This window comes from Scyliorhinus torazame, unplaced genomic scaffold (genome assembly GCF_047496885.1).
Source record: "Scyliorhinus torazame isolate Kashiwa2021f unplaced genomic scaffold, sScyTor2.1 scaffold_107, whole genome shotgun sequence".
In the NCBI taxonomy this organism is placed as follows: Eukaryota; Metazoa; Chordata; class Chondrichthyes; order Carcharhiniformes; family Scyliorhinidae; genus Scyliorhinus; species Scyliorhinus torazame.
Window position 1 is genome coordinate 411,401 of NW_027307834.1, and position 22,765 is coordinate 434,165.

Here is a 22,765-nt window from a genome sequence, read left to right on the forward strand (position 1 = left end):
TCGGTGCAACATCGTGGGCCGAAGGGCCTGTACTGCGCTGTATTGTTCTATGTTCTATTACATTCATCCCCCACCATCTGGCCTGCAAAATCCTACCAACTGTCCTGGCTTGACACAATTCACACCTCTTTAACCTGGGGTTACCCCATCTCTGGATCTGTAAAGATTTAATCACCTGCTAGTGCTCGCATTCCAAGCATTGTCTGGCATCTTTGAATTTGTCTATATATATGTTTCTGGAACATACCTCTTCATTCACCTGAGGAAGGAGCAGCGCTCCGAAAGCTAGTGACATCGAAACAAACCTGTTGGACTTTAACCTGGTGTTGTAAGACTTCTTACTGTGCTCACCCCAGTCCAACGCCGGCATCTCCACATCATCACTATTCCTGCAGACAGTGAGGACATAAAGATCAAAGCCAAAGGCTCTGCAATTTCTTCTCAATCCTCCCAAAGAATCCTAGGATATATCCCATCAGGCCCAGGGGACTTATCTATCCTCAGGCTTCTCAAAATTTCTAACACATCTTCCTTCCGAATATCTACCTCCTCCAGCCTACCAGCCTGTATCGCACTATTCTCCTCAACAACATGGCCCCTCTCCTTTGTGAACACTGCAGCAAAATATTCATTTAGGGCCTCTCCTGTATCTTCAGACTCCATGCACACGTCCCCACCCCTGTCCTTGATCGGCCCTACCCTCACCCTGGCCATTCTTTTATTCCTCACATAAGTGTAAAAAGCCTTGGGGTTTTCCTTGATCGTATCCGCCAAGGACTTCTCATGCCCCCTCCTAGCTCTCCTAATCCCTTTCTTGAGCTCCTTCATAGCTATCTTGTATCCCTCAAGTGCCCTAACTGAACCTTGTTTTCTCATCCTTCTTCCTCTTGACAAGACATTCAACCTCTTTTGTAAACCATGATTCCCTCACTCGACCATTTCCTCCCTGCCTGACAGGGACATACATATCAAGGACACGCAGTATTTGCTCCACGCAGTATTTGGCAGGAAGGATCAAGGAAAACCCAAAAGCTTTCTATAGGTATGTCAGGAATAAGCGAATGACTAGGGAAAGAGTAGGACCAGTCAAGGACAGGGATGGCAAATTGTGTGTGGAGTCTGAAGAGATAGGCGAGATACTAAATGAATATTTTTCGTCAGTATTCACTCAGGAAAAAGATAATGTTGTGGAGGAGAATGCTGAGCCCCAGGCTAATAGAATAGATGGCATTGAGGTACGTAGGGAAGAGGTGTTGGCAATTCTGGACAGGCTGAAAATAGATAAGTCCCCGGGACCTGATGGGATTTTTCCTAGGATTCTCTGGGAGGCCAGGGAAGAGATTGTTGGACCTTTGGCTTTGATTTTTATGTCATCATTGGCTACAGGAATAGTGCCAGAGGACTGGAGGATAGCAAATGTGGTCCCTTTGTTCAAAAAGGGGAGCAGAGACAACCCCGGCAACTATAGACCGGTGAGCCTCACGTCTGTAGTGGGTAAAGTCTTGGAGGGGATTATAAGAGACAAGATTTATAATCATCTAGATAGGAATAATATGATCAGGGATAGTCAGCATGGCATTGTGAAGGGTAGGTCATGCCTCACAAACCTTATTGAGTTCTTTGAGAAGGTGACTGAACAGGTAGATGAGGGTAGAGCAGTTGATGTGGTGTATATGGATTTCAGCAAAGCGTTTGATAAGGTTCCCCACGGTAGGCTATTGCAAAAAATACGGAGGCTGGGGATTGAGGGTGATTTAGAGATGTGGATCAGAAATTGGCTAGCTGAAAGAAGACAGAGGGTGGTGGTTGATGGGAAATGTTCAGAATGGAGTACAGTCACAAGTGGAGTACCACAAGGATCTGTTCTGGGGCCGTTGCTGTTTGTCATTTTTATCAATGACCTAGAGGAAGGCGCAGAAGGGTGGGTGAGTAAATTTGCAGACGATACTAAAGTCGGTGGTGTTGTCGATAGTGTTGAAGGATGTAGCAGGTTACAGAGGGATATAGATAAGCTGCAGAGCTGGGCTGAGAGGTGGCAAATGGAGTTTAATGTAGAGAAGTGTGAGGTGATGCACTTTGGAAGGAATAACAGGAATGCGGAATATTTGGCTAATGGTAAAGTTCTTGAAAGTGTGGATGAGCAGAGGGATCTAGGTGTCCATGTACATAGATCCCTGAAAGTTGCCACCCAGGTTGATAGGGTTGTGAAGAAGGCCTATGGAGTGTTGGCCTTTATTGGTAGAGGGATTGAGTTCCGGAGTCGGGAGGTCATGTTGCACCTGTACAGTACTCTGGTACGGCCGCATTTGGAGTATTGCGTACAGTTCTGGTTACCGCATTATAGGAAGGACGTGGAGGCTTTGGAGCGGGTGCAGAGATTTACCAGGATGTTGCCTGGTATGGAGGGAAAATCTTATGAGGAAAGGCTGATGGACTTGAGGTTGTTTTCGTTGGAGAGAAGAAGGTTAAGAGGAGACTTAATAGAGGCATACAAAATGATCAGGGGGTTGGATAGGGTGGACAGTGAGAGCCTTCTCCCGCGGATGGAAATGGCTGGCACGAGGAGACATAACTTTAAACTGAGGGGTAATAGATATAGGACAGAGGTCAGAGGTAGGTTCTTTACGCAAAGAGTAGTGAGGCCGTGGAATGCCCTACCTGCTACAGTAGTGAACTCGCCAACATTGAGGGCATTTAAAAGTTTATTGGATAAACATATGGATGATAATGGCATAGTGTAGGTTAGATGGCTTTTGTTTCGGTGCAACATCGTGGGCCGAAGGGCCTGTACTGCGCTGTATTGTTCTATGTTCTATGTTCTATAAGCTCCACATCTCAATTGTGCCTATCCCTGACAATTCCTGTTTCCATCTTATGCTCCCCAATTCTTGCCGAATTGCATCGTAATTACCCTTCCCCCAGTTATAAACCTTGCCCTGCCGTATGTTTAAAGATTTCTCCTATCCCTCTCCACTGCTGTTGTGAAAGTCACCGAATTGTGGTCACTATCTCCAAAGTGCTCTCCCACAACCAAATCTATCACTTGACCCAGTTCATTACCCAGTACCAAATCCAATGTGGCCCCGCCTCTTGTCGGTCTATCCACATATTGTGTGAGGAAACCCTCCTGCCACACTGGATAAAAACAGTCCCATCCAAACTATTTGAATTATAGTGGTTCCAATCAATATTTAGAAAGTTAAAGTCACCCATGACAACTACCCTGTGACTACTGCACCTATCCAAAATCTGCATTGCAATCTTTTCCTCCACATCTCTGTTACTGTTTGGGGGCATATAGAAAACTCCTAACAAAGTGACCGCTCCTTTCCTATTTCTAACTTCAGCCCACACTACCTCAGTAGACAGATCCTCCTCAAACTGCCTTTCTGCAGCCATTATACTATCCTTGATTAACAATGCTACTCCTCCACCTCTTTTACCACCTTCCCTAATCATAGTGAAACATCTAAACCCCGGAATCTCCAACAACCATTCCTGCCCCTGTTCTATCCACGTCTCTGTAATGCCCACAACATCATAGTCCCAGGTACTAATCCATGCTTCAAGCTCACCAACCTTATTCCTGATGCTCCTCGCATTGAAGTAGACACACTTCAAACCACCATCATGCCTGCAGGTCCACTCTTGTGACCTTGGTACCTTCCTCAGTACTGCACTACCCTCAACTTCCTGAACTTCAGCAATGCTATCTCCTGGACTACAAATCAGTTTCCCAGCCCCCTGCCAAATTAGTTTAAAACCTCCCGAAGAGCTGTAGCAAATTTCCCTCCCAAGATATTGGTGTCCCTCTGGTTCAGGTGTAGCCCGTCCTGTTTGTACAGGTCCCACCTTCCCCAGAATGTGCTCCAATTATCCAAGTAACTGAAACCCTCCCTCGTACACCATCCCTGTAGCCACGTGTTTAACTGCACTCTCTCCCTGTTCCTCACTTCGCTAGCACGTGGCTAGCACGTGGGTTTAGAAGAATTGGAGGAGGAATATGAGCTGCCCATTGGAATGGGTTCCGATACTTAAAGGTACAGGATTATGTGCGGGAGCAAGTGCCATCCTTTCCCGATTCCTGGGAATACAGGATAAGTTGGTATCGTAAGCAGGAGTGGGTGAGAGTAAGGTATCCAAGATTTACAAGAAGCTAATGCACTGGGAGGGAGCCCCGGTAGGGGACGTCAAACGGAAGTGGGAGGCGGGACTTGGGGGGGAGGGGGGGCAAAATGGAGGCTGGGTTGTGTGCAAGGTTTAGCCTTATCCAGTTTAAGGTAGTGCATAGGGCGCATGTGACGGTGGCAAGGATGAGTAGGTTCTTTGACGGGGAGAAGGTCCGGTGTGGGTGGTGCACGGGGAGGCCCACGAACTATGTTCACATGTTTTAGGCATGTCCGAAGCTCAAGGGGTTCTGGCAGGGGTTCACGGATGTCCAAGGTACTGAAGGTGAAGGTGGCCCGAGTCCAGAAGTGGCGATATTTGATGAGTCAGAAGATCCGGGAGTCCAGGGAGTGAGAGGGGCTAATGTTTTAGCATTTGCCTCGCTGGTAGTCTGGAGACGGATTTTGCTGGAGCGGAGGGACGCGGAGCCACCGAAGAATGGGGGTGTGTGTGGGTGAGTGACCTGGCAGAGTTCCTAAGGTTAGAGAAAGCTAAGTTTGCCTTCAAAGGGTCAGTTGATGGGTTTACCTGGAGATGAAAGCCATTCATTGACTTTTCCAAGGAAAATTGATGTGTCAGAGGTATTGGGGGGGGGGGGGGGGGCGGGGGGGATAAAGGGGTTAGAATGGGAAGGCAGGAGAAGAGGTGGGGAACGGCGGGGAGATTGGGTTATTTGGGCAGCTATTTATTTGTTATGAGGTTTCTGTTCTTACTCTTCTGTTGGTTTCTGCTTAAAGCATATACAAATGCCTTAATAAAAATATTTTTTTTAAGATTTTATTTATGGAAAAATGTATTCCCCGGGTAAATGTCTGTGTAGACACGATGGGTCGCCACCTATGCCTAAACAATTCTGTGAAATCATGCTCATTTAATTTTAAAGAAGGAGCTTCAGAAAATGTGATCTTTATTGCATACAAACAGTCCAAAATGAATCTTACCTGGTCTCCAGCAATAAAGGCATTGATGACCACTTTGCATCTAAACTGGCAGTCACACCTTTTCCAGCTGCACTGGTGTTGCAAAACCTCAAAATGAGAACAAGGAATGGCAGGATCATCATTTTTGGAAGCTGAAAAGAAGAAAAACTGAGTTAACAAGTACAATAATCCTTTATTTTACAGCTGAAATTGAAGAAACACAAAAAAGGATAGAATGTCAATATAAAATAATTAACAGACAAGCAGCAAAAGATTCAATATGTACCATCTCATCAGCTGTCACTAAGCTTGTATGAAATAATACAAATTACGAAAACATAACCTTCCTGGAGTAATTGTAAATATCGCCATTATAATTCTCATCACGGAGAAGAGATTACACCCAGAAAAAAATCTGGAACTTTTAAGTTTCCAAAAAAAATCATTCTTCTTAAGAGTAATAAAAACGCAAAATTTTTCCAATAATACCAGTCTCATTTTTCTCCAAATGAGTTTTCAATCTTTTATGCTAATTATTTATGCGGGAAAAGGGTAAGGAACTATTGGGCTGGATTTTAGCGTATTAATATGAGGCATGCCCTTATTAACAATTAGCAAGTTCAGGGTGTGAAATAGATGCACTGCAAGTCGCAAATCTGGAGAACTGGTCATTTATGCCCCATCATTGTTCGCTCTGAACAGAAGGGATCCTTAGCCTGTCTGTTATTTTTAAGAATTTGCTCGATATTGTAACATGCCGCACAGGACCTACGGGATGGAAATGCTAGTCTTCCCCATGCTCCTTGGAGTACAAACTGCCCTGCTGGGGCGGGATATCTCTTTAATCATTGTATAAAATGTCAGCCAGTGAGGCATCGACCAGATGGGAAACCCGGTAGGGATCTGTTCATCCAGATTTGGAGAGGTTATACCTGGAAGAGGCAGCTTTCTACCCATCAACAGCTGGGCTGGCGATAAAGCTGATACCAGAGGCGTGGTTCGGCAACTCAACAATGCCAAAGATAAATCTTGCTGGTCATCATATGCCTTTTGGAATAGCTTTTTGACGATTCCAACAACTTTCTCTGCTTTTCCATTTGACTGTAGGAACAATGGACTTGATGTGATGTGTTGGAAGTTGTAGCATTTGCCAAACGAAGGCCAGTCCCAACAATTAAAACATTATCTGTCATTACCATCAGGGGTATTCCATGTCTTGCAAAAATGGATTTTGTGGCTCGAATGATTGATTGAGGAGTCAAATCTGTTACAGTAACTACTTCTGGATAGTTTGAATAGTAGTCGATTATGATCTGATAGTCCGAAAGGTCTGGAGGGGGTTCCCCAGGTCGCCGGGATACACCCTGCTGGAGCGACTGCTGCTTCCGGTTGTGGACGGGAGGGAAGAAAGGGCCCAGAGGGGCAATTTCTTCACTCAGAGGGTAGTGAGTGTCTGGAATGGGCTGCCAGAGGTAGTAGTAGAGGCGGGTACAATTGTGTCTTTTAAAAAGCATTTAGATAGTTACATGGGTAAGATGGGTATAGAGGGTTATGGGCCAAGTGCGGGCAACTGGGACTAGCTTAATGGTAAAAACTGGGCGGCATGGACTGGTTGGGCCGAAGGGCCTGTTTCCATGCTGTAAACTTCTATGATTCTATGATTCTAATTGGGGATATGTACAAATGGCTGGGGAGCAGGCAGGCGAGCGGGTGGTGAAGATCAAGGAGAAATGGGAAGTGGAGTTGGGAGGAGAGATCAATTGGGGAGTATGGAGTGATGCACTGCGTAGGGTAAACAGGACCTCCTCTTGTGCAAGAATGAGCCTGATACAGTTTAAGTTGGTGCACAGGGTGCATATGATTCGGGCGAGAATGTGTGGGTTCTTTCAGGGGTTAGCAGGTGAGTGTGAGAGGTGTGGGCGGGGGCCAGTGAATCACGCGCACATGTTTTGGGGTTGCAAAAAATTAAGATTCTGGGCGCCAGTTTTAGCCAGGGTAGTGAAGGACAAGTTGGGCCCGGACCCTTTGGTGGTGATATTTGGGGTTTCAGAGAAGCCGGAGCTCATGGAGAGGAGGAAGGCCGTTGTGTTGGCCTTCGCCTCTCTGATTGCACGGTGGCAAATTTTGCTGGGAGTGGCGGTCAGCATCGCCACAAGGGGGAGCGGCTTGGTTGGGTGACCTGTACGACTTCCTGCAATTAGAGAAGATAAAGTATGAGTTAAGGGGCTCTTCAGGAGGGTTTGAGAAAAGGTGGGGGATGTTTGTGACTGTGTTTGAGGGGCTGTTTGTCACGGGGAGGGGGGTGAAAAAGGGGAAAAATCTGTACAGACTGTATAGCTGATCGTTGGGAAGTATGTTTCCTGGGGTGTTTATTCGCTGTAACCCGTTTTGATACATGTTTGTAATCTATGGTCTATGAACGGCTATCACCTCCGAACGAACCCTAACATTGATCCTCTCAGGGCGAACTTAACTTTCTCAAGCCTGAGAAACCCAGCCATGTTACTAACCCATACCCCTGATTTTGGGGTCTCCGAATCCCTCCTTGCTAATAAGATCTGTCACCGGGCTACCAAGGAGGCAAAGGCCAAAACGTCAGCCTCTCTTGCCCCCTGGACACCCAGATCTTCCGACACTCCAAAAATCGCCACCTCTGGACTCAGTGCCACCCTCATTTTTAGCACTGTGGACATGACATCTGCAAATCCCTGCCAGAATCCCCTAAGCTTCGGATATTCCCAAAACATGTGGACATGATTTGCGGGCACTCCTGCACACCTCACACACGTGTCCTCCACCCCAAAAAACCTGCTCATCCAGGCCACTGTCATGTGTGCCCGGTGAACCACTTTGAATTGTATCAGGCTGAGCCTGGCACATGATGGGGACGTGTTCACTCTGCTCAGGTCATCCTCCCACAAACCTGCCTCTAGCTCCTTACCCAGCTCATCTTCCCATTTATGCTTTACCTCCCTTATCTGGGTTTGCTCCCACTCCAGAAGTTCTTCATAGATTTCCGATATCTTCCCCTCCCCCACTCCAGTTCTAGAAACTGCCTTGCCTTCGCACAAAGTCCCTCACCTGCAGATAACAAAACCCATTCCCTCCCGGCAATTCAAACTCCTCTTCCAGATCCTCCAAACAGGGAAAGCTCCCATCAATAAACAGATCCCCCAGCCTCTCAATACCTGCTCTGTGCCACCTCCAAAACCCCCAATTTAGATCCTTTCTAATTATGTTCACTAAAGGACAATGATCCGTTTCAACTGTGAAATGAGGCAGTCCAAACATCGAGTGGTGGAATTTGGTTATACCAGTAAGTAAACCTAGACATTCTTTTTCTATTTGTGCATATCTCTGTTCCGTTGGAGCAATAGGTTTCCAGAGATCGTCCTCGGATTTCTGAAGTAACACAGCTTAAATTCCATTCTGACTGGCATCAGTGAAGATCTTAGTTTCTTTGGTCGAATCAAAGAATGCTAACACTGAGGCTGTTGTCATTAACGACTTCAGGTCCTTCCATTCAGTTCCATGCTGAGACGTCCACAAAAAGGAAACATTCTTCTTACGGCTGTTGTTCTGGTCGGTAAATTGGGAATTAATTTACCCAAGAAATTCATGACATTAAGGATCCTTAGAATGGCTTTATTATCTTTTGGAATTGGCATTTTACCAATTGCATTTACTTTATCTTGATCTGGTTGCACACCATCTTTCGAAATTACATCTCCCAGAAACTTCACTTTCTCTATGCTAAATTGGCATTTGTCTTTGTTTAATTTCAGGCCATGTGAGTCAATTCTCGTCATTACTTGCATGAGTCTTGAACAATGTTCTTCTGGCGTAGTTGACCATATTATAACGTCATTGACGTAGACCCCCAGGTATACCTTTGGTTATCGTTTCCATCGCCCTGTGGAAAATTTCCGAAGTGAAGATAATCCCAAAAGGTACCCTGTTAAAACAGTACCTTCCAAACAATGCATTGAAAGTGCACAACTTTCCACATTTATTATCCAACTGAAGCTGCCAAAATCCTCGTGAGGTATTTGGCATGAGCCATCTGTTTCTTGATCAGGTAGTGCTCCCGTTTGATATTGTCATTGAGATCTTATGCGTAAGCCACCATTTGGTTTGTGAACACACACCATTGAGCTCACCCAGTCAGTTGGTTCAGTGACTTGGGAGATGATTTTGTACCGCAACACCCTGTCCAGTTCATCCTTCAGACGGTCTCTTAAAGGTGCTGGCACTCTGCGAGATGGATGTATGACCGGCTTGGCGTCGCTCTTTAGCTGAACGCTATAAGTGAACGGTAACGTGACCATTCCACTGAATACATTTGGGAAATTGCATGGGATCTCCTCTATCTCATCACTTAGAGAACCAATAGATTGGCTGACAGTATGGATTCTCTGCACTAAGTTTAGTTGTATCCCTGCATCCACACCTATCAATGACGATTTAGTCAAGTCAGCTATCTCAAACTCTAAGGGAATGCATATCTCATGGTTCTTGACTGCAAGGCAGCATAGACCATAAGACACAGGAGCAGAATTAGGCCACTTGTCCCATCGCGTCTGCTCCGCCATTCAATATTGGCTGATATTTTTCATATCCCCATTCTCCTGCCTTTTCCCCACAACCCTGATCCTCTTATTAATCGAGAACCCATCTATCTCTGTCTGAAAGACACTCAGTGATTTGGACTCCAGAGCCTCCTGCAGTAAAGAGTTCCACAGATTCACCACCCTCTGGCTGAAGAAATTCCTCCTCATCTCTGTTTTAAAGGATCATCCCTTTAGTCTGAGATTGTGTCCTCTGCTTCTAGTTTTTCCTACAAGTGGAAACATCCTCTCCACATCCACTTTATCCAGGTGTCGCAGTATCCTGTAAGTTTCAATAAGATCCCCCCTCATCCTTCTAAACTCCAATGAGTACAGACCCAGAGTCCTCAACCGTTCCACATACAACAAGCACTTCATTCCAGGGATCAGTCTTGTGAAACTCCTCTGGACCCTTTCCATGGCCAGCACATCCTTCATTAGATATGGGGCCCAAAACTGCTCACAATACTCCAAATGGGGTCTGATCAGAGCTTTATATCACCTCAGAAGTACATCCCTGGTCTTGTATTCTAGCCCTCTCGACATGAATGCTAACATTGCATTTGCCTTCCAAACTGCAAACTGAATCTGCACGTTAACCTTAAGAGATTTGTGAACAAGGACTCCCAAGTCCCTTTGCGCTTCTGATTTCCTCAGCATTTCCCCATTCAGAAAATAGTTTATGCCTCCATTTCTCCTTCAAAAGTGTATAGCCTCACACTTTTCCACATTGTATTCCATCTGCCACTTCTTTGCCCACTGTCCTAGCCTGTCCAACTTCTTCTGCAACCCGCCTGCTTCCTCAATACCACCTGTCCCTCTACAGATCTTTGTATCATCTGCATACTTAGCAACAATGCCCTCAGTTCCTTCTTCCAGATCATTAATGTATATTGTGAAAAATTGTGATCCCAGCACCTACCCCTGAGGCACACCACTAGTCACCGATTGCCATCCTGAAAAAGACCCCTTTATCCCCACTCTTTGACTTCTGCCAGTCAGCCAATCCTCTATCCATGCCAGGATCTTACCCTTAACACCATGGGCTCTTAACTTATTTAACAATCTCCAAAGCGGCACCTTGTCAAAGGCCTTCTGGACATCTAAATATATTGTGTCCACTGATTCTCCTTTGTCTAACTTCTTTGTTACTTTTTCAAAGAACTCTAACAGATTTGTCAGACATGACCTCCCCTTGACGAAGCCATGCTGAACCTCCTGTTGCGATTTTGTTTCCATTGTAGTCAGTTAGACGACATTTGGACAATTGTATCTTCGGAGACTTTTTGCTTAGTGTCAGATCAGTATCCGTAATTAGATTAGCAGGAGCACCTGTGTCAAGCTTAAATAAAACATTTGAATCATTCACGTTCAATGGAACAGTCCAGTCCTTCTTCTGATCCGCAGTTTGTAATTTTTTATTTTTATCAATGTCCAATTGATTGACCCTTGTAACCGCATCAACTATGAAAGTGTCTTATCGAGTTTCTAAATTTGAATGAGAATTTTTTTCTTCTGCACCTCTGTTTTGCACACTCTACTTTCTTATTGTATTTGGACGATTTTTTTTAAGAGTCTTGGTTTCGCTGAGGTTGAATGACATTGGGAGGCAAAATGATTTGATTTACCACATTGCGAGCATTTCTTTCCAAGTGCAGGACAATCTTTTCTAAAGTGGGCCTGTCCACAACGGGTACACTTCATCACGCTGCTTACGTCAGGTTCAAAATGGCCACCTGCAGTGGTGCACTGGTTTCTGAACTGCGTCACTGAGTTAATGGCGTCGGCCACATTCTCCAATTTTGCACCCTTTTCCCAAGCCTTAAACTCTGCATATTGGTTTCATAGAATGTGCAGAAGGAGGCCATTCGGCAGTTCGAGTCTGCAACGGCTCTTGGAAAGAGCACCCCACTTAAGTCCACATATCCCGTAAACCAGTAACCCCACCTAACCCAAGGGCAATTTAGCATGGCCAATCCACCTAACCTGTACATCATTGGACTGTGGGGGGAAACCGGAGCATCCGGAGGAGGCCCACGCAGACATGGGGAAAACGTGCAGACAGTCATCCAAGCCGGGAATCGAACCTGGGACCCTGGAGCTGTGAAGCATCTGTGCTAACCACTGTGCTACCTAGCTTGTTCGCTAGCCTTAGAGATTAATCGCTTCATCTGAAGACAGCATTGGATGCCGAAGTAAACGTTCACGCAATCTCTCAGCAATAACGGCAAAAACAAATTGATCACGGCTGAGTGAATTCATTCCTGACGAAAATTGCAAGCCTGAGCTTGCAGTCTTAGACTAGTAACAAATGAATCAATCGATTTGCCTTGTTGCTGCATCCTTTTCATTAACCTGAGCTTTGCATTGGATGTCAAATTTTTTCATTACCAAATTTGTTTTTATCATTACTATCTTCAAATTGGAAAGAATTGTACAACTCAATTCCTTGCGGTCCAGCTACAGTTAGGAGAAGCTCAATTGTACGCTGATCAGTGGCAGACTCTAGCGTGGAGGCAGATAAATACAATTCAAGCTGTTGTTTGAAATTATCCAGTTGAGATCAAGTTTACCAGTTGTCTGAAAGTGCCTGGGCTTCTGCAGACCTTCCATCTTACAGGCTGGAACTTGGTGCTATCAACAAGATCTGGTCAGCAGTGCGATGTTTCTTATTCTTTTCTTTTAACCAATCTCTCTAGCTAACTGCTTGCTATGCTTTCAGGAATCACTCCTAGGTAGCATGTGGTGTTCTTTGTGTTGTTAATACTCAGGATGGATTCTGGACATAATGTACACAAAGACCACAAAGCTAGGTTAAATTAACAAAGCTAAATTTTATTACACTACTTATTATACAGTTCAAACACTTTTCCTAAAGCTAGCAATACTATAAACGATAATTACAATCTACACTATACTAACACCTATATCACACATACTGGCCGGGATTCTCCGACCCCCCGCCAGGTCGGAGAACCCGGGGGGAGGCGCGAATCCTGGCCTGCCGCCGGCTGCCCTACTCTCCGGCGGCGTTTTTCGGGCGTTGGCGGGATTCCCGGTCGGGAGCCATTGGCAGCGGCCCTCCCAGCAATTCTCCGGGCCCCGAAGGGCTGAGCGGCCGTCCATTTTTGGCCAGTCCAGCCGGCGTGAATTACTCACCTCACGCACGGCGGGACCTGGCAGGTGAGTGTGCGGGGGCGATCCTCGGGCGGGGGGGGGGGGGGGGGGGGGGGGGGGGGGGACACCATGGGGGGGGGGGGGGGGGACCACGGTGGCCTGGCCCGCGAGTGGGGCCTACCGATCTGCGGGCGGGTTTGTTCTGCGGGGGGGACTTCTTTCTTCCGTGCCGGGTCCCTGTAGGGCTCCGCCATATTGCCCAGGGGCCGGCGCAGAGAAGAGAATCCCCCACGCATGCACGAAAATACGTTGGCCGGTCTGCGCATGCGCGGAATCACGCCAGCCGTTCCGCGCATGCGCGAGATCACGCCGGCCGTTCCGCGCATGCGCGAAATTGCCCCAGCCCTTCGGCGCCGGCTGGAGGATTGTCTGACTGGCAGACGGCAAAAAGTGGGGATAAAGGGGTCTTTTTAGGATTTTAGGATTGCAGCTGGTGACTAGTGGTGTGCCTCAGGAGGCGGTATTGGGACCACCCCTTTTCACAATATACATTAACGATCTGGAAGAAGGAACTAAAAGCACTGTTGCTAAGTTTACAAATTATACAAATATATGCAGAGGGACAGGTAATATTGAGGAAGCAGGGGGGCTGCAGGAGGTCTTGGACAGGCTAGGAGAGTGGGCAAAGAAGTGGCAGATGGAATACAATGTGGAAAAGTGTGAGGTTATGCACTTTGGTAAGAAGAATGGAGGCACATACTATTTTCTAAATAAGGAAACCAGAAGCACAAAGGTACTTAGGAGTGCTGGTTCAAGATTCTCTTAAGGTTAACGTGCAGGTTCAGTTAGCAGTTTGGAAGGCAAATGCAATGTTCACATTCATGTTGAGAGAGCTAAAATACAAGAGCAGGGATATACATCTGAGCCTGTATAAGGCTCTGATCAGATCCCATTGGAGTATTGTGAGCAGTTTTGGACCCCGTATCTAAAGAAGGATGTGCTGGCCTTGGAAAGGTTCCAGAGGAGGTTCACAACAATGATCCCTGCATCTGACTATCCACTCTGCCCCTGCCACTCATAATTCTGTAGACCTCTATCAGGTCGCCTCTCAGCCTCCGTCGTTCCATTGAGAACAGACCAAATTCATCTCACCTCTCCTCATTGCTAATGCCCTCCATACCAGGCAACATCCGAGTAAAGCGAGGTAGATTTCTGACTATTTCATTGCTCTCTGCCCTGTTACTTTATTTTGAACTGTGTTGAGTTCCCCTGAGGCCTTCACGTCTCCCCCACATTTGCTAGTTTGAAGTCCTTGTAACCACTCTATTTATTATTTCCGTTAGACCACTGGTCCCAGATAGGTTCAGGTGGAGACAGTCTCTCCTGTAAAATCCCTCCTGTCCAGTATTGATGTCAGTGCACCATGAAATGGAACCCCTCTATCCTTCACCACTGCTTTAGCCACGTTTTTGCTTCACAAATCTTCTCATCCCTATGCCAATTTGCACATGCTTCGGATAATAATAGAGATTATAAGCCTTGACAACCTGTTCTTTAATTTTGTTCCTAGTTCCTGACATTCCCCAAACAGGTCCTCTTTCCTAGTCAAGACAAATGTAGGTCACTTGCAGTCAGAAACAGAAGAATTGATAATAGAAACCAAGGGAACGGCAGACCAATTAAACAAATACTTCTGTTCTGTCTTCATGGAGGAAGACACAAATAACTTCCCAGAAATGCGAGGGAACAAGGGTTGAGTGAGAAGGGGGAACTGAAGGAAATTAGTAGTACTTAAAATATAGTGCTGGAGAAATTAAAGGGACTGAAAGCGATACCCAGGGCCTGATAATCTACATCCCAGAGTACTAGTGAAGTTGGTCACGGAAATAGTGGATGTGGTGGTTGTCATCTTCCAATATTCTATTGATTCGAGAACAGTCCAGCAGATTTGGATAGGGTAATCATATTATTTATAAAAGGAGGGAGTAAACAGGAAATTACAAACTGGTTAATCTAACATCAGTAGAAGGGAAAATGCCAAAAGAGGACACAAATCAGATACCAGAAATGCTGGAAAATGAAAGGTTTAGTGAGAGGGAAGAACTGAGGGAGATCAACATTAGTCGAGAAATGGTGCTGGGAAAACTGATGGGATTGAAGGCAGATCCCCAGGGCCTGAGAATCTGCATCCCAAAGTGCTGAAGGAGGTGCCTATGGAAATAGTGGATGCATTGTTGGTCATCTTCCGGGATTCCAAAGGCGCTAGAACTGTCCCTGCAGATTGGAGGGTAGCTCACGTCATTCCGATATTCAAAAAGGGAGGTGGAGAGAAAGCAGGGAATTATAGACCAGTAAGCCTAACATCGGTAGTGGGGAAAATGCTTGAATCCATTATCAAGGCCTTCTCGCGGAACATTTCGAAAGCAGTGGCAGGATCAGTCAGAGTCAGCATGGATTTATGAAGGGAAAATCATGCTCGACAAATCTGTTGGAATTCTTTGAAGATGTAACCAGTACAGTTGACAAGGGGGAACCAGTCGATGTGGTATATTGGACTTTCAGAAGGCGCTTGACAAAGTCCAGCATAAGAGATTATTGTGTAAAATTAAATCGCATGGGATTGGGGGAAATTGAGGTGGATAGAAAACTGAGAGGAAACAAAGAGTAGGGATTAATGGGTCCTTTTAAGATTGGCAGGCAGTAACTAGTGGGGTACCACAGGGATTGGTGCTGGGACCCCAGCTATTCACAATATATATTAATGATTTGGATGAGGGAACAAAATGGAATATCTCAAAGTTTGCAGATGATACCAAGTTAGGTGGGAGGGTGAATTGTGACGAGGATGCAGGGACCCTACAGCATGATCTGGACAGGTTGGGAGAGTGGGAAAATTAATGGCAGATGCAGTATAATTTGGATAAGTGTGAGGTTATTCACTTTGGAAGCAAAACCAGGAAGGCAGATTACTACCTGAATGGTTATAAATTGGGTGGTTATAAATTGGGAGAGGGTAGTGTGCAACGGGACCTGGGTGTCCTTGTGCACCAGTCGTTGAAGGTAAGCATGCAGGTGCAGCAGGCGGCAAAGAAGGCTAATGGTATGTTGGCCTTCGTTGCGAGAGGCTTCGAGTATAGAAGCAGGATGTGTTGCTGTAATTATATAGGGCCTTGGTGAGGCCACACCTGGAATATTGTGTGCAATTTTGGTCTCCTTCTCTGAGGAAGGATGTTCTTGCTCTCGAGGGAGTGCAGCAAAGATTTACCAGACTGATTCCAGGGATGACGGGACTGTCATATGAGGAGAAATTAACTGGGTTGGGATTGTTCTCGCTGGAGTTCAGAAGAATAAGGGGGGATCTCATAGAGACTTATAACATTTTTACGGGACTCGACAGGGTAGGTGCAGGGAAGATGTTACCAATGATGGGTGTGTCCAAACCAGGGGTCAAAGTCTGAGGAGTCAGGGTAAACCATATCGGACAGATATTAGGAGACATTTCTTCACACAGAGTTGTGAGCCTGTGCAATTCATTACCACAGGAAGATGTTAAAACTTTGAATATATTCGAAAGGCGGCTAGATATAGCACTTGGGGAGAATGGGATCAAAGGCTATAGGGAGAAAGCAGGATTAGGGGATTGAGTTGGATGATCAGCCATGATCGTGATGAATGGCGGAGCAGACTTGAAGGGCCTTCTATGTTTCTATCACTTCCGTTACACATAGATACATACATAGAAAATAGGAGCAGGAGGAGGCCTTTTGGCCCTTCGAGCCTGCTCCGCCATTCATCACCATCATGGCTGATCATCCAACTCAACAGCGTAATCCTGCTTTATCCCCATATCCTTTGATCCCCTTCGCCCCAAGTGCTATATCCAACTGCCTCTTGAAAAAATATATATACAAGGCGCAATTCTCTAAGCCGGCAACGCTATTTAACATTAATTGGTCCACTTAATGAGGCCCCACAGACTTCTCCTTACAAATGAAGGCTCGCCAGCAGATTCGCCGGGACCGCGCTCGCCAACCTGCCGCTAACAGGGTCAGACGGCACTTAAACAGCAGTTGCACAGCCAATCCCAGTCCGCTCGCAGCCATGGCGCCGAGAAGGCCGGCCGCAAGATTTTGCGATGTGGACCTAGTAAGGCTCCCAGATGCTGTCGAGGCCAGGAGGGATGTCCTGTTCCCCCGAGGGTCCCGGAGGTTGAGTCAGAGGACAGACAGTGCCGCCTGGGACAAGATGGCAGCAGTTGTAAGCTCGGGGAGCATGACCAGGAGGACTTGCCTCCAGTGCCATAAGGTCAACGACCTACAATAGGCAGCATGGGTGAATTGACATCGACACGTCCCCACCCTCCCGCTCCACAAGACCTTTCCGACCCAACGTGAGCATCCACCTGCCCACCCCCCCACCGATCTCTTCATGCACTCTCTTCACCCCCCATTGCCCTTCAACCACTCCATAACCCTTTCTTCTCACAAGCTTCGCACAGCTGAGAACCACTCGTGCAGTTAGCCATGTGTCTCTAAAGGAGAAGCTCTCGCACAATCGTCGGGAGAGGACCCAGACTGACCGGAGGCGTGCCAGACTTAAAAATCCTCACCACCTTCAAGGAACGGGCCCTGGAGGTGACATGGGTGGCCGAGGACAGAGCTGTCACCAATGCAGAGGTTGGTAGAAGCCGCAGAAGTGACAATCCACTGGGCTCCATTCGGAGCACCTCTCAAACGGGAGTTGTTATTCCCTTACTGACTGGCCCATCCCTCACACTGACCACATGTTCCTTCTCCCGCAGGTCCTCCAGCCGACAGGACTGACCCATCCCAGGTGACCCATCTCTCCAGCCTCCCAGAAGAACATCTTGGAAGTAAGTTCCGAGGTAGACATGATTGAGGCATCACAGATGTCATCCCCACCCTCCATCAACACAGATACACGCACCTTGGTGGGAAATGTTTGTCAGGCTTCCGGGGCACGTTCTAGTGAGCACCACACAACTGCTGATGCACAACAAATGGAACCCCTCGGCGAAACAGTAGTTGGATGTCTGCTAGATCCCTGGACCCAGGTGGGTGCCAGCCTGATGCTGAGCCTCTGGTACAGGGCTACCCATAGCTGATGGAGACGATAGTGTGCAGCTGGGACATTCAGAACGAGATGTCAGCGACACTCCAACAGGTACAAAGCCGATTGGAGGAGTCCCAGAGGCTACAGGCGTCCCTGTAACTGTTCAAAACAGCATTCCTTCTCTATCTCTAAGCTTCACCCAGCCCCTCAAACAAAGGTTCTCTGGGGTTTCCAGACTTTAACTTATCATTTTATCATTGCTGATTGCCCACTCCTGTTTGTACAAAAGAACAGAGACATCCAATTGATAAGCAACTAATCTCTGCCCATTGATGGGCAAAGAAACCTCATAATGGGCTAATAGCTGGCCAGCAGGATGGTCCTAAAGAACAATGGATCTGAGGCATATCTTTTTATTAAAACAGTAAAAAATATATACACAGCCAAACGGTACAAACACTAATTTTGTGTTGGAGAAACAGGGTACCCGCCCCTCAATACCAATGTACGGGGAGGGGGGGGGGGGGATATTCTGATTATTAAAACAGTTCACAACACATTTCTACAAAAAACAAATGGTACAAGCACTAAACTTTGCACAGGAGAGACCAGATACCCTCGCCTCTGTATCAACAGAAGGGAAAGGAAGGGGGTGGTGGGGAGGGAGGGTACCGTGTATGTTGGTGGAGGGGGGGGGGGGGCAATAGGGCACTGCCTGAACTATCTACGGAGGCAGAAAAATAAAAGAACCTTCAATTATCATGTGCCAGATTCTGGGAGTCCCCTAGAGGGGGTGAGGGGCGACACAGTGTCAGGCACGAGTGAGCCCCACACCCCGCTGCAGAGCGCCTCATGTGCACCCTGCGCTCCCGACACTGGGCGGCTGACAGTCGCTCTCCGGGCCCGAATCCTCCACCGCACTGAGTGCGGCAGGCGACACAGGTCCACCAACCAACCCAGGGCTGCCTTGATCCCGCCACCGGGATCATCGACAGGCAGGATCTCCACAGGCTCCTCCCGGGGTCCCGTGCTAGCGGGAGGCGGTGGTGCAGATGCCTGCTCTGCCCCTGTCACCTGGTCACTGGAAGGCCCTGAAAATAACTCCGAAAACAGGTCCGGGATGGTGGCAGAGGTGCCCGAAGATAGCGGATGGGACAGAAGGTCTTCCAAACTATAACCCGCTAAGAACCTAAGAAGCAGGGGGTTATCGCTGACCTCCTCCCCTGAGAAATTGAACAAGTCTGGGGTGCTAAATTGTACTGGGTGCTCCTGTGTACTCCCACTAACGAGTTTAAGTCTGACTGGGACAATGTAACTCAGCCAGGTGTGGGTGTAGCCCTCTGACTCTACGAGCAGTTTTTTTGCCCTCAGTCTGTTCAACTCCTAAATTGCCTGCTACATTGGGGTCTCATTTCTGGACCCAATTTCCTAATATCTCCCTCGCGTGACAAGTACAGAAGCATGGATGTCTAACTGCAGCTGTACAGGATCTTGGTGAGACCACACCTGGAGCACTGTGTACAGTTTTGGACTCTTTATCGAAGAAAATATATCTTTGCCACAGACGGAGTACAGCAAAGGTTTACCAGACTGATTCCCTGGGGGATGGCAGGATTGTTGTGCGAGGAGAGATTTTGTAAACAAGACCTGTATTCAGTTGAATTTAGAAGAATGCGAGGGGATCTCATTTAAAAGTAGAAAATTCCAACAGGGCTGGACAGACTGGATGCAGGGATATTATTTTCTTTGACGAGGTGGGGTCTAGAACAAAAGGTCACAGTCTCAAGGTAGGGGTAAGCCACTTAAAACTCAGGAAGGTAGTGAACCTGTAGAATCCGACCACAGAAGGTTTTGGAGGCCTAGCCACTGAATACATTTAAGGAAATTGATAGATTTCAAGACTCTAAAAGATGTCAAGAGGTATGGAGAGAATGAAGGAATATGTTACTGAGAGAGGATTAGCCACGATCATATTGAATGGTGGAACAAGCACGAAGGGCCAAATGACCTGCTCCTACTTCCTATGTTTCTACGTAATTCTGTATATAGACATTGCGCGGGATTCTCCGTCCCGGCAGCCTCATTTTCCGGCGCAGAGCACCATGCCGGCAGCTCCATTCCCGCAGCCAGCCAATGGAGTTTCCGATTATGGCCACCCCCAGGCCGTTGGGAAATCCACGGGCCTGGGTGCGGTGACGCAAAGCAGAGGATCCCCCGACGGAGAATCCCGCAGATGGTCTTACAAGTAACCCATTAACTCACAAAAACGAGAGGATTGGGGCAGTCAATGCAGAAAATCCATAAATAAACAAATTCTGTAAATATTCCACAGCTGTTAAGAGTGTATTTCCACCACTCAAGCTCTTTGGGAGTATTTACCATAAATAGCTCGAAATACGCAAAAGAATGTAAACTGCATTCGATCTATTTATGGTAACAATTTGAAAGAGCAGTGTCTTTGATGTTGTTTCCAGTACAAACTGATATGTAGATACCAAAATCTTTTTTATTATGATCAGAATAGTTCGACAAGAACATTTTCGAACAATCTTTGCATCGCTATGCTTAATAACAATAGTCTCGGGTTAGAGTGCTTTGTATATGTTGTCTAATCGGAAATAAGAGACCCAGGGTGAGCTTGTGGCACCCAAACCTAACAAAGGGCGCGCCAGAGTGAGCTGAATCCTGAGAATATGCCACGTACTCTCCACGTCCACGCGAGACCAGTTTTAACCCCCCCCCCCCCCAACCAGAACATAAACCTTTTCATTAATGGGTGGAATTAATTGTTTCAAAATGAATTTTTGCGTCCTTTTTGTAAAAACAGCTAAAGACGTAAAATGCTGCAAATCAATAATGTGTTCTCAATGTGAAGAAGGCTGTTCACATTAAATGAAAGGACTGGCGTATCGGGACCCCGATTATTATCATTCAATGAGTTATGGGTTAATAATGAAGATTGATTTACTCACGAAGCTTGACCTGGTCCCTGCCATCTCTGGGGTCCTTCGTAACGAGAGATACTTGGTCATCCTGTGCAAGTGTGTCCCGTTGCATTTGCCAGATTATGCTAACTGCCAAAAAATAAAGTGTGTGAACGCCACGTATTTTTAAAGACTGCGCTGCACGTAACGTATTTAATCTAACATTGCAATAATATTCTGGCTATTTACTTGGCCACCTAAACCCTCAGGTATTCTGCGCCAACTCACAGTTGAAGCGAATCAAAGACTTGGTTATCCTTTAAATTTGTCTATCGCACCAAGGCACCGTAATTATGTCTAAACTATTGTAATATTCAGATTAAAAGTGCCGGCCATACTGCGATTAGTTCGAGGGAAATGTTTGGAGTCAGACATTGTTTTTTGCACATAACGTCTGATACTGTGTTGAGGCTTGAGGGCGGGATGTACAAAATCGGCAACAGTTCTGAGTGGGTCACATGGAGTGGACAGCAATATCTTAACACCCATTCACACCGGGTCAGTAACCCATCCCCCTTAGCACCCATCCATACTGGGTCTGAGCCCCCCCGCTCTTAGCACCCACCCAAACCGGGAAAATAACGCCCCTTTGGCACCCATGGAGACCGGGACAATAAGGGCCAGCCCAGCAACCCCGGTCAATAATCCCCGGCCCATATCACCCATCCACAAACGGTCAATAAGCCCCCCCCCCGCCCTTACGCCCCATCCAGACTGGGTCACTAATCCTCCCCCTTAGCACCCATCCAGACAGGGGCAATAGATTTCCCCCTTCAGCACCGATCCAGACCAGGTCAATAACCGTCGCTTGGCACCCATTAATACAGGGAGAATAACCCACCAACCTTAGGACCCATCCAGAAACTGTCAATAACCCCGATCCACACAGGGGCAATATACTTCCCCCTTCTGCGCCAATCCAGGCAGGGTCAGTAGCTACCCACCACCCTTGGCACCCATCCAGACCACATCAATAAACCCCCTTTGGCACCCATTAATACAGGGTCAATAACCCACCACCCTTAGGACCCATCCAGAAAGGGTCCATATCCCAACCCCCCTTAGCTCCCATCCATAAATGGTTATCAACCCCACCCCTTAGCACCCATCCAGACCACAATAACCTTCCCCCCTTAGCACCGATGCAGGCAGGATCAATAACACAACCCCACATATTACCCATCCACACTGAGTTAATACCCCCCCAGCACCCATCCAGACAGGGTCAATAACCCATCCAGGTAGTTTGAATAAACCCCTCCCCTTGGCAACCATTAATACAGGGTAAAGCACCCTTAGGACACATCCAAAAAGGGTCAATACCACCCCCCCCTTTGCACCCATCCAGAGAGGTCATTAACTCTCCCTCCTTTCGCAGACCCCAGACAGAGTCAATAGCCCGCCCCCACCCCCCCCCTTAGCACCCATCTAGACACGGTTATTAACCACCCGTCTTAGCACCCATCCAGACTGGGTCAATACCAACCCCACTTAGCAGTCATCCAGACCGGGCCAATAACACCCACTTACCACCCATCCAGACTGGGGAAATAACTACACCCACCCTGACCCACCGATCCAGACAAAATCAATAATGCTCCCCCTTAGTACCTATGGAGATGGAGTAAATACCCCCCCCCCCCCCCCGCTCAGGACCCATCCAGAAAGGGTCAATAACCTCCCCCCCCCACCCCCCGCACCCTTCCAGATACAGTTATTAAACCCCACCTCTTAGCACCCATCCAGACCGCAATAAACCTCCGCCCTTTGCACCGATTCAGACAGTGTCAATAACGCACCCTTATGACCATTCCAGACTGGGTCAAGAGCCCGCCGCCCCAGCACCCATCCAGACCCGCTCAATATCCTTCCCCCCGCTGCCCCCCCCCCCCCATAG

The 22,765-nt window shown here is 47.2% G+C and overlaps 1 protein-coding gene across 2 annotated transcripts in view; it reads right to left on the reverse strand.

Annotated features, from left to right (window-relative positions):
• LOC140405583 (UDP-glucose:glycoprotein glucosyltransferase 2-like) overlaps positions 1 to 21,234 on the reverse strand; it is a 401,405-nt gene extending 380,171 nt beyond the window's left edge. The window contains exons 1-2 of one of the 2 annotated variants that reach the window (XM_072494138.1): positions 20,857 to 21,234; positions 5,109 to 5,239 (exon numbers count right to left, since the gene is read on the reverse strand). In XM_072494138.1, the coding sequence (XP_072350239.1) occupies positions 5,109 to 5,239; positions 20,857 to 20,916 (191 nt within the window). In that variant the 5' untranslated portion in view covers positions 20,917 to 21,234. Of the gene's footprint in view, positions 1 to 5,108; positions 5,240 to 6,019; positions 6,113 to 20,856 lie in introns of those variants that run through there. The other variant, XM_072494139.1, reaches the window with a different exon arrangement.
• Between the last annotated feature and the right edge of the window lie 1,531 nt (positions 21,235 to 22,765).